General features: G+C 33.6%; 1 protein-coding gene across 4 annotated transcripts; it reads left to right on the top strand.

Moving 5' to 3' along the window:
- Window positions 1-438: 438 nt before the first annotated feature.
- Window positions 439-12246, top strand: LOC144853838 (uncharacterized). 4 transcript variants are annotated; one of them, XM_078711692.1, is made up of 6 exons: window positions 1519-1574; window positions 5758-5795; window positions 6200-6413; window positions 9859-9994; window positions 10854-10946; window positions 11285-12246. In XM_078711692.1, exons 2-6 carry the CDS (start codon window positions 5767-5769, stop codon window positions 11467-11469), a joined length of 657 nt encoding a protein of 218 aa, XP_078567818.1. In that variant the 5' UTR covers window positions 1519-1574; window positions 5758-5766; the 3' UTR covers window positions 11470-12246. The 4 variants fall into 4 exon arrangements, with proteins under 4 accessions (XP_078567816.1, XP_078567818.1, XP_078567817.1 ...); XM_078711691.1 differs by having other exon boundaries at window positions 1528-1655; XM_078711693.1 differs by having other exon boundaries at window positions 1574-1659.
- The last annotated feature ends 5 nt before the right edge of the window (window positions 12247-12251 follow it).

Here is a 12251-nt window from a genome sequence, read left to right on the forward strand (position 1 = left end):
AGTTGTACGCCGCGTACAATACGAAAGCATAACTCCGTAGGTCTGAACATAGTTTCAGACAAGATCTATCATGTGAATTGCGGTTTCAACAATTAAATAACTACCCACTAGCAGTCAAAAGGTTAAGAGGACACCTAATAGAAACATAAACAATTCTTACAGGAAAAGTGGATAGGTCCTACTAGTTCTTCAATATTTTTACCTATACATACGGATAGCATTACCCGTGGGCATAATCTGAAATTATATAAGCCTGTAATGAAGAAGAGTTTAAAACTGAGAAAGCACTTTTTGAGCTTGAGAATAATAAATCAGTGGAACGCATTGCCATGTGAACGTTTTTGAAGGAAAAGTAAACAAGCATTGGTCAAATAAGGACTTTAATACCATTCTGGGCTCCGAAGCATAACTGGCTGTGGGTCACAAGAGGCAAATTAGCCTATGAAATGTATACCAACACGCAATCAGTTTTAATACAACCCATATCAAATACCTACATGACTATTAATAAGTTACTAGTTACATTAGTAAAGTGTATCGCCATACGCCAACAATACTTTCTACAGAGTAGGCCTACAGTATAATCACACTGTGTATGTATTTTGCAAGGCACTGAATCATTTTTCTGCTCATGTAGCGTTGCCTAACAAATAACGAAATAAAAGTTATCTTGGATAGGCATAAGAACAACAAAATGAGTGAACAGCAATCATCACAAAGCAAAAGGTTAGTATTGCAGTGATTATTGACGCGTGTAAATGTGTATGCACATTAGTGATAGCCATGATAATAAAACCAGTAAAATCAGGGAAATCTAACAACAGGATGCTGAGCTCCGGAGATCAAATTGTTTCTCTGTGGCTGCGACACGATCAGTTCCATAATTTAGGACCAGCAAAACTAATAGCAATTTCTTGTTTAATGCTAATTATAGAAAGGGAACAGATCTATCTGATTGCTTGAAGCAATTATTGGCGATAATCTTGAGTTTGTTTTGATACTCGGATGCAGGAAGATCTCTTTTTATTCTATTATAATTAACTTATGTTTTTGTTTTTCACAAAATAAATATTTATTGCCAATCTATTAGATGTGTATATAATGTTGATTGTACACTGCATGTTTTATTGCCTAATTTCAAAATATGATTTATTTCTCTTATTATTGAATATCTCTAAAGTTATTGTTTTGTTTGATCAACAATATAATAAGCATATGGATGAGAAAGGATACAGTCGATACATTATAATAAAATAAAAGTTGATAACAAAAATCCCATACATATAAGACTGAAATGAAATTTAGGTCTAACACAAACATAAACAAATTTTTAAAAAAGACGATGCCCGGAGTGCCCAATAAAGTTCAATGACTTATTTCCATTGAAATCTAAAAAAAGAGTAAAAACCAATAAAAAGAAAACACCGTATTTGTTGTTTACCGTCCCGATGATGCGAAAAGCTCCCCATTGTTTATAGCTGCGACGGTATTGGCGTCCTATAAAAATAATTTTGGTCACGCCGCCAACGCCAATCCGTGTTCACTTTCCTATTTCAGTCTGACCTCGATCAGTGGTATTGTATCACATCTTTCTATACTAATCTATATCTATAATATTACACTAGTATATTATTCTTATTCCAGACAGTGATACTGTAAGTATGTGTAGTAGACTATTGAATATTAAGAATATTTGGCTAGCTAGGCTAAAACACTTGTTTTTGAACGGCTATTCATTGGCCCTTGCCAAGGAAAGCTAAGTAAGGGTCCTAAAATAAAGAATAAACAGAAACCAAACGAGACTCAGAATGTTGCAAATACCTACCAAACGAGAGTAGATAATTGTTAATTAATTGTCAAAACACACATTTTATAACAAAAATTGTCCGAATTTATGTTAGAAACATGAATTTAGCAACAAAAACACTAAAACCAAACGTGCGTATCTATGGCACGCACAAAGTGCCTTTAATTGGAGAACAATGAGTATTGAACAACAGCAGATCGTTATCATTTGTGTTTTTACTTTGATCGTTTTAACATAATATAATAATTTAGGAAAACATGACATTGACCTTTGATAATATATTAAAATATGATTTTATTAAGTATATAAATGGGTTATTATTTATTTTAGTACATAAATATACGAAATAAGGTATGCGAATGGAATTAATATAAATGTATAGTTTGGTAAATAAAAGGTTGTTTTTTGTTCATAATTGATTTAATCATGGTACTGTATGTTTTTAAAATATTATTTAAGCTTTATTATAAATATTTCCAACTAAGTATATAAATGGGTTATTATTTATTTTAGTACCGGTACATAAATATACGAAATAAGGTATGCGAATTAATATAAATGTATAGTTTGGTAAATAAAAGGTTGTTTTTTGTTCATAATTGATTTAATCATGGTACTATATGTTTTTAAAATATTATTTAAGCTTTAAGTATATAAATGGGTTATTATTTATTTTAGTACATAAATATATGTTTCATAAAGTCCCAATTAGTGAGTTAACCGATGACGCCCTGCTACTTGCCCTAAGTCTGTATTTGTATTGTCTTTTTTATGTCCACCCATCGCACAGTCGGCCAGATCAATTCAAAGTGTGCCAAAAGTCCAAATTGTGTCTTGTAACCATAGAAACTCTGGAAGAAACCATGAAATTTCACTTAATATGAGCAAAAACAGTTTTGATGAATTCCCTATTATTTTTTCTAAAAAATTTGGATTTGATACTGCATGACATTTTTATCTATTATTAACCATATTAGGCAGTAAAAATAAAATTCCCATTATTGCTTTATTTTGGGGTTAAAGGTCACCAAATATAGGCCAAAATACAAAAAAATCGCATTTTTTAAATAAGTTACACCACCAATGCTGTTGTGCTTATTTATGAATTACCCTTACCCAATTAACGTTTGTTACACTTCACCATAATTTAATTGTGTGCATATTTCTGATATACAAATAATCTGCAACGCTTGTATAATGTGTAACATTTTATACTAATATTCAAGCTGTTTATTTAGGCTATCGATCTCTGTAGAGCAATAGCCTATTGTTATTCTCAAGTTTTTCATTTTGTCTGCTCATATTTTGTGCACCGCAAATCTCTATAACGGCGAAAGCAGTTATGTTGTAACTTGGACTGCAAACGCGTGATTTTCTGAAATTGACTATTGACTGAAATTTAAAACTAACGGTTTTTGGATTAAACTTGACACACGTATGCTTCATGTCAAGGGTCATTTCCCTGTATCATCAGCAACATTTTGAAGGGTTTTTTTAACGTACGCGCGCTTTGAAAGTTAAATATGCTCAAATATAATTTCCACTCAAATTTCAGGACATTTTAAGCATTTCTCGCTTTTGTGCACACAGCTTGTACGCAGATTAGAACGACCGTTTTGCACACTTGATATTTGTTCTTTATAGGCCTAATATCTGTTATGATCAATCAATTACTTTTTGATGAATTATGAATGTAAAGTAATGACACACATGCACGTCAAACTTTTAAAATCGTGCGCTTAAAAATGGGTAATTTTATGAACATTTATGTAAAAATATGCCTATTTTTAATCGATTATAATTTATAGCTCTTTGGGATGAAATTTAAATCGTCAATATGTTATGACGTCACCACATGGCCATCTGAATGTTAATAATTGGATTTGTATCTCTTTCGACATAGTTCGTCACATTCAATTTTCTTCCAATTTTCAATATGTTATTACTCAGACATATGAACTTATTTTTAGTTGTATTTTTACAATTGAATAAACGTGAGTGGCGTAAAATAAAAGCTAACCGTCAACTAAACCATTTACAATCGTCAAAGTGACGAGTTCAAATCTAGTTAGATCATGGACCTATAAATTATCTAACTTATATATTACTATCTAATTTATAGGTCCATATGGTTAGATTAATGAATTGTACTTATTATTAACCCACTTCCGTTGTTTTGTATTTTACTGTATTATTACTATTAGGCTATTAGTTTTCTAGACACGACGTTCAAAGGTTTTGTTTAGTCATATTATCTAGAATCATAGAATGATAAGAGCCAGTCCCTAATAAGAGGAAGGCCTACTTTGTTACCGTTAGTATGGTACGTTGTTATATAATACGAAATACAAAATGTCCTTGTTAACTCATATTTTAACATGCAGGGATGTTTTTTGTTTGTTTTTTTTAATATGATACTTGTTCACTTTTGTTTTTCTTTTTTCTCGTATATTTTAGGGTACACTTTTATCACGCTTTCGAATTTTTATGTGTTTCCTTTACATCTATTTTTCGATGATATTGATTTACGATGTATTTGATTTGATAAGATTGTTGTGTACTAGTTATCTATTCAAACACAACGACGATCACCTAGAATTCGTCAAAATAACGAATTAATATCTAGATTTGTTTTCAAACTTTACCAAAGATTTAAATTGTAGATAGAAAATAATATAGTACGGTTAAAGTAACGAGTATCATTGTCCGGAATAGTACAGTACAAGCATACAGTGTACTTGCAATGCACTGAACTGCTCATTTACCATGCCGCGCCTATGAGTGGAAAATAACCAAATAGCAGGGCCGTAGCCAGGATCTGTCATGGGGGGGTTCGGACACTAAGTATTTGGGTCAACCCCCCCCCCCCCCCCCCCCCCCTGGGGTGGCGCCTGAGGCGAAGCGAATTTTGTTAAATGACACCCCTAGATGGCCGGAAAAGACACTCTCATGCAGCATGCTACCAATGAGCAAAACGATCGTACTTGGACTCGTGGACTATTTAAACGATAACATTTGTTGCCGTATGTTAGATGCGCGTGCTCTGTGCGGAACCGCCGATTGTTTGATCATTTACTCGGTATTTTGTTTTGCGTTCAAGTTCAATGCGAACGTACGTCTAGGAGAAGCCCCGAAAAAAAGCACACTGGGTGAAGGCAAATGCAATTCTTATTATAGCTCTATCTATAATATTTATTTACAGCAATTTGTTGAGGAAATTAAATATGCCAATGTAAATATGCCAATGTAAATATGTGATATTGATACATTTGAGTACGTATCGGCTGGTGGTCTAGAAAAAAATAATCGGATGCCATAATGTGAACTACAGTACATGATATCATAGATATTATAGTGTAAAATATTAATATTCATTATAATCCTCTATGATACATTATACTTCATAGCCACACATAAATACTGATGTATGTCGGAAGGCTATATACTTTATGCATGCTGCCTGACTGCCAGTGATGATCTAAACAATTGGTACGCAGTTGTCTGGCGGTGTCCTTTGTACGAATCGTTCGTGCCCCAGCTCGCTGTGAGACGCGTCAATATCAATGTATCATGTTACATGCAGGGACCAAACATTTATTTTTCAGGTTAAAATCGGCAATTCTTAGAAATTTACAGACACGTATCGCTCAAAGTACGCTCATACAGGGAAGAAGGTACTGTATGAGTTATTCCGAACGAGTTTACGAATTTTTCAATTTACGAACAACTTTTTGTACTGTGGGGCACGTATTTGGACGATTTTCGGAGATGAGGGTGAGGTATTGGGCATGTCGGGGATGGGGGTTCGCTGTAAAGGGGGGTTCGCCAACCATAACCCCTCCCCCCCCCCCTGGCTACGGGCCTGAATAGGATAGGCCTAGACCTAAATCAATGTTGAAGGAAAGTATATTGAGGTTTTACTATAATTACTCCTGTACTATGTCCTATAGATCAACAAAATGAGTGAACAGGAATCTCGAAGCAAAAGGTTAGTAATGTAGCACGTTACCTTTAACGTCATTTAATGGTTGTTATAACTCATGATGTTCTGAGTAAACATACACAAATATTAATTAACTGTATCAAGCTATTAATCTTTTCATTACACATAAATGATTATTATTCCATCTAAATATACCAAAATACAACCAATCCATCAACTAAATTGACGCAAAGTTAAGTGTAGCAACAAGATAATTATGGCAGAAGCCTGAACAGTTTTAGACCAGCTTTTCAAAGACATTTTTAAAAAGAGACTTTACGCCCATAAACAAAAAGTGGAGCCAAACATATAAAACAAAAAGGTGAATGATATTAGGAGAGAATAAGAACTACTAATTACTAGTGTTAACGTGTAACTTCAACCAACTAAGTTTGTCTTCATAATTATAGAACGGTAGCAGAATGGATTAGCGATGTTGTTGCTAAAGACGATGGCGAATATATTTCTAATTGTTATGACAAATGGGCAAAGACATACGATGCAGACAACACTGCAGTCAATTTCAAAGGACCTAAATTGGGTTTACAATTTTTAGAGAAGTACGCCGGCAAAAATGATACCATACTTGATTGTGGCTCAGGAACTGGACTTCTTGGAGAACTGGTAAGTGAAATATAGTTATTAGTCCAAGAGCATTAGTTCATAAGTATAGGCAGACCCGGAAATTTCTGGTAACAAGCTAATTTTTTCAGGAAAGGTCGAGAACTATGATTGGAACATCATACTAAAAGTCCTGAAAAATCCTCCTTGTGCTCTCCGAGAAATCCAAGATGGCGTCCAAAATGGCTGCCATTTTAAATTGGTCTATAACTTTGTAACCGCTTGTCGTAGAGTATCGATTTTGGTGTCAAATAGTTCACAATATATACATTCCTATTTGCTCTAACAGAAAATTTTGTCAAAAAATGGCCGCTACTACAGTTTCTGGCAGTTTGACCTTTGACCTGGTCTTATCATATCTCGGTAATGGCTTGTCATAGAGAATTAAGATTAGGCCCAAATTGTTCAGAACATGCATATTTTTATTTGGTTTAATGAAATATTTTATCCCAAAATGACCGGAAGTGAGGTTATTGACCTCTTATTGACCTATTCATATCTCTTTACCGTATCTCAAGAAATATTTGTCGTAGAGCATTACTTTTGGTGTCATATTGTTTGGAACATATACATTTCTATTTAGTCTAATACAACAGTTTGCCCTCAAATGCTCGGAAGTAAGTTAATTTATTGAAAACTTAAAAAATCAAAGAGCTACATAGGCAGAGGATATGAATACTGTAGAAAAAATCTAAATCAAAGTTTTAACTCAGGTCTTAAAACATGTTTTGGGCATAGCACATCATCAGGTAAAGTGAATTGTTACAAAAAGAAAATATAAAGTCAATAAATTACAAAGAATAACTGTCAGTGGCTAATCAAAGTTGGTTAAGTAAACAAAAGACAATTGGCAAATACCTATGTACACAGCACATCCGACCATTTATATGCAATTTTGAGTTGCGTGCAAACGCGACTCTATTGCTCACTATGTCGGTCGGTAAACACTAACTGTACTCATATTCATATTTTTTCGTTATTTTGACACTGGATATTAATACTACAAATATAAATGTTTTTAAACATTTTTCAACATTTTTTTACCTTTCAGCAATTTCAGTTGGTTGGTCAGTCGGTAAACACTAACTCACATTCATATTTTTTTGTTATTTTGACACTGGATATTAATACTTGGAGGCAAATATAAATGTTTTTACAAATTTTTTTACATTTTCAGCAATTTCGGTTATTCGGTCAGTTGGTAAACACTAACCCATATTCATATTTTTTCGTTATTTTGACACTGGATATATTATTTAATACTTGGAGGAAATGTTTTTAAAAATGTGAACTTTTTTAAACATTTTCAGCAATTTAAGTTGGTCGGTCAGTAAACATTAACTCAAATTTACGCACGCGACTGCAGCCATGTATATGGCCTTGTTGACTTTGTAAAAATAATGCATTTTGAAACATTCCTTGATTTAAATGTTTGTTGTATGGCTTATTTATGATAAAAAGAGAATATACCCTAGGTATTTCACGTCAAACGCTCTTTACTTGGCATGCATAGACTTTCTTTTCCAGATTCAGATTTGATTTGGTCCTTGCTGAAATCTATGAAAAATAGATTGGAATACCCGGGCAATGATCCCGGTACCTCTCACATGCTAAGTGAGAGCTCTACCATTTGAGCTAGTCCCCCAGTTACATTAACTGTTTAAAGATGAAAAAGTATCGCCATATGCCCTATATATGATTTATTAAATATTGAAAATATGCAAAATAAGGGTCTTTAAATCACTTCAACATTGATCAGCAGCATTCTGTTACAGTCATTCATCATCTGATGTTGCATCTTCAACTTTTTGGTGTTTGTTGCTTCTTTCACATCATTATCATCATGTTCATCTGCATGGGTGTTGTTGCATGTTTGCCCAAAAGTTATGACGTTAGAGAACGTTCAATAGTGCATTCTCTTTTAAAACAAGGAATGACCTGGTTTTATGTTTCAAAATGCATTATTTCTACAAATAAAATGGTCTTTAACATTAAGTTTTTGACAATCCGGAGTATAATATATGCCATGTACATAGTTTTCCCTGCCAATTGAGCATTTCCATGCGAAATGTATATGACCTGAACATTTCATTCTCATACTCACAGTAGTCTATACATTTCCTAAATTACATAAAATTTCTACTTTTCTGAAAAAAAATAATTATCATAATTTCTATAATAAATAATAAAAATAACGACATGATTTCAACAAAAGCACTAATTCGCGTATGTACTGTAATGCGAGTTACAGACGAATAACGCATTTAAAATGTATTCATGACATCTACATATAGGTGACATTTTGTAGCAATAACTTTTCAACCATAACTAGTATGAGAATTTCAATTAACGTGTCCCTTTGTTCTATCGAAGTTAAATAAATAATTATTTTGGTTTTTTCTTGTATAGTTCATACCCTTATTACAGTAAAATTTACCCTCAAGGTTATTGTTGAAAATAACAAAACACTCTTCAACTACCCAATAAAATGTTGCAGAATAACCCATTTTTTTGTTTACTTAACCAACTTTGATTAGCCAATGACAGTTATTCTTTGTAAGTTATTGACTTTATATTTTCTTTTTGTAACTTTACCTGATGATGTGCTATGCCCAAAACATGTTTTAAGGCAGAGATAAAACTTTTAGATTTAGATTTTTTCTACAGTATTCATATCCTCTGCCTATGTAGCTCTTTGATTTTTAAAGTTTTCAATAAATTAACTTACTTTTGAGCATTTGAGGGCAAACTGTTGTATTAGACTAAATAGAAATGTATATGTTCCAAACAATATGACACCAAAAGTAATGCTCTACGACAAATATTTCTTGAGATACGGTAAAGAGATATGAATAGGTCAATAAGAGGTCAATAACCTCACTTCTGGTCATTTTGGGATAAAATATTTCATTAAACCAAATAAAAATATGCATGTTCTGAACAATTTGGGCCTAATCTTAATTCTCTATGACAAGCCATTACCGAGATATGATAAGACCAGGTCAAAGGTCAAACTGCCAGAAACTGTAGTAGCGGCCATTTTTTGACAAAATTTTCTGTTAGAGCAAATAGGAATGTATATATTGTGAACTATTTGACACCAAAATCGATACTCTACGACAAGCGGTTACAAAGTTATAGACCAATTTAAAATGGCAGCCATTTTGGACGCCATCTTGGATTTCTCGGAGAGCACAAGGAGGATTTTTCAGGACTTTTAGTATGATGTTCCAATCATAGTTCTCGACCTTTCCTGAAAAAATTAGCTTGTTACCAGAAATTTCCGGGTCAAACCCTAATGCTCTTGGACTTGTTAAATACATTATGAAATCCCAAAACATATGTTAGTATAGTATGAAAAAGAATATCAATAATTAATACAATGATTAAAAATTTTAATAAATGATATATTGGTCTAGATAAAGATTGATTATTGTACTTTATTTAGACGAAACCTGCTGGGTTTACTAATATTCACGCCGTCGATTGTTCACAAGCCTCACTTGATATTGCTGGGTCACGAGGTGCTTATTCAAAACTGATTAAAGCTTTTATCACCAATAATGTACCAGAATTGAAAACTGGTATGTAATTTTTATTTTTTATTTATTACCGTACAATTCGGAGACACGTCTCTCGGAGAAGCCAGATAGTAACATAGCCGTTAAGGCTAGTGGCTAATTAATTAATCAATCTTTGAAGATTAAATATAAATAGTATAATTAGTAAAATAGCCTGTGTATTGAAGCTCAACTGGACTGCATTACGCAAAAGTGTGGACAACTTTCATCTCCCCTCAAGTTCATCTGTTGGGGCCTATATATAGTCAAATGCTTCTGTCCACAACCGAGAGCTGCACCGTAAAGTTCACTCAGGCCACAAGTGTACACTCGTCCTCCAATTTCGTCCTCGTCCTCCAATCAGAATCGCTTGGCTCTGGTGATACAACATAGGCCTTCTTAGCGAGGGGCCTCGCATTCAAACGTCATATTGCGTTTAACACAGCCATTTGAACAACCCAATAACATTATTACGTTATTTCGTTAAACATTTAAGTTTAAATCGAACTGTATATAGGTTATATGTACCTTATTTCTAGTCGTTCTCTGTAGTGTAAACGGGTAAATGGCAACTTTATCGTCCTCAAACAAGGCCATATACATGGCTGCAGTCGCGTGCTCAAATTTGATTTAGTGTTTACCGACCGACCGACCAACCTCACATAGTGAGCTGTAGATTCTTGTGGCTTCCCGTCCAGTTTTGTGAAGTCCCTATTGTCTTATCCGAGAAGGCTTGTTTTACAACCAGAACTAAAAACTGCATCCGTTGTTATATTTTGATATAATTAATAATGTACTGTACCTTATAAAGAGAGTAATGCAATACATTTGTATTGTACAATAGCTTTATTTTTATGTTTGATTGCTTTTGTCTATTTTGTAGATACATATGACACTCTTATTACTATTTCTTGTTTTGCACCAAATCATTTCAAACCCGATGTTGTAAATGAAATGTGTCGAGTGGTGAAACCAGGTAAGCTAATAAAGGACCCAGACAGCATCTTACGACGAGGCCCGACGAAACGTCTTGTCGGTGCTGTCTTGAGTTGAATCGAGATGAGTCGTCTTGAGATAGAGTTTGGGCGTAGTTTTTAGGTCGTCGTGAGAACATTAAACATGTTTTATTTATTACGACTCGTCGTACGACGCTGCTTGAGTTGGCCTAATAATATAAACTGAATGTATTGCAAAATCTCTGATCTACAAAGATTATCTATTCATGATAGATTTTGAAAGTATTCTGTCTGTGAAATACCGGTATGTATCTATTAGATTAATAATACATTCTTATTGGTATTATTTTACGTTTAGGTGGTCATGTTATCCTCTTAATCAATACAATTTGGCTATCAGAATGGGTATATAAAGACGGAAAGTTAGGTGAGGCTTTTGAACAGCTAGTACAAGATGGAAGGTGGACGCGTGTTGAAAAGCATTTAGAAGAAAATTTCTATAGAACAGACACAGGAGTAGTACATGTTTTCAGAATAAACTAATTTGAATTATAGATATTTACATTTATTTGGTGAAACCTGTTAGCTAGAAATTGTACTTTAGCAGTTGTAACTGTGCTATACAAAGTTTAATGCCATTCTACGCAAAATAGAAATACAATTACTAATACAAGATAAATAAGCAAAGTGTAATTTTCTTTTGGTGGCACCTTCACATTCAATACATTGGTTTTTCAAGTCAATCGATTAATCATAAAACATGTAGGCCTATGTATAAACAACATGTACTAAAACAAAAAAATTACTATTTAACATTCTTGCACTCTAAATGTGTGTTTCGTTTTCTTGTAATAATAGTGGGTTGTTTTCTCTCATACATTTTCTTTTAATTTTTATAAACAATGGTTACTAAGATGTGGTTATAATGTAATTATATAAAACGTAAATACATTCCTCATTTGACTGAAAGATTGTGGATCACATAAAAATAAGTGCCCTATTTTTACGCTCGCGAGCGCGGTGTATTTCTACTTTTGTCGGCAGAAGACCGGACAGTGCGACCCCTTAACAACAGCATAACAACAATGCTTTAGGCATGCTCCCGCGACAGCGCGTTGTATTTATGTCGATGGACGACACGACCTCTCTTAACAACAATTCGATCTCCAGTTGGAATTTTTCTCTGTTGAGTGAAGTATGAGTTCAGTTCTGTTATTCAAACAAACAGTTATAATTATTTATTGGCATAAACCACGATATTGCTTGGGCTGTCACGAGAGGGCACCAAACCGGAAGTAGATATAAGCCGCTAAAATTGTAAACTG

This window comes from Antedon bifida, chromosome 10, assembly GCF_963402885.1.
Source record: "Antedon bifida chromosome 10, ecAntBifi1.1, whole genome shotgun sequence".
In the NCBI taxonomy this organism is placed as follows: Eukaryota; Metazoa; Echinodermata; class Crinoidea; order Comatulida; family Antedonidae; genus Antedon; species Antedon bifida.

Excerpts from the sequence above, each read along its gene's own strand:
- LOC144853838 (XM_078711690.1), top strand. The coding sequence starts at position 695 with ATGAGTGAACAGCAATCATCACAAAGCAAAAG. Across the intron at positions 6,414-9,858 it reads CTGGACTTCTTGGAGAACTG|ACGAAACCTGCTGGGTTTAC; the intron begins GTAAGTGAAATA and ends TACTTTATTTAG. Across the intron at positions 10,947-11,284 it reads GTGTCGAGTGGTGAAACCAG|GTGGTCATGTTATCCTCTTA; the intron begins GTAAGCTAATAA and ends TTTTACGTTTAG.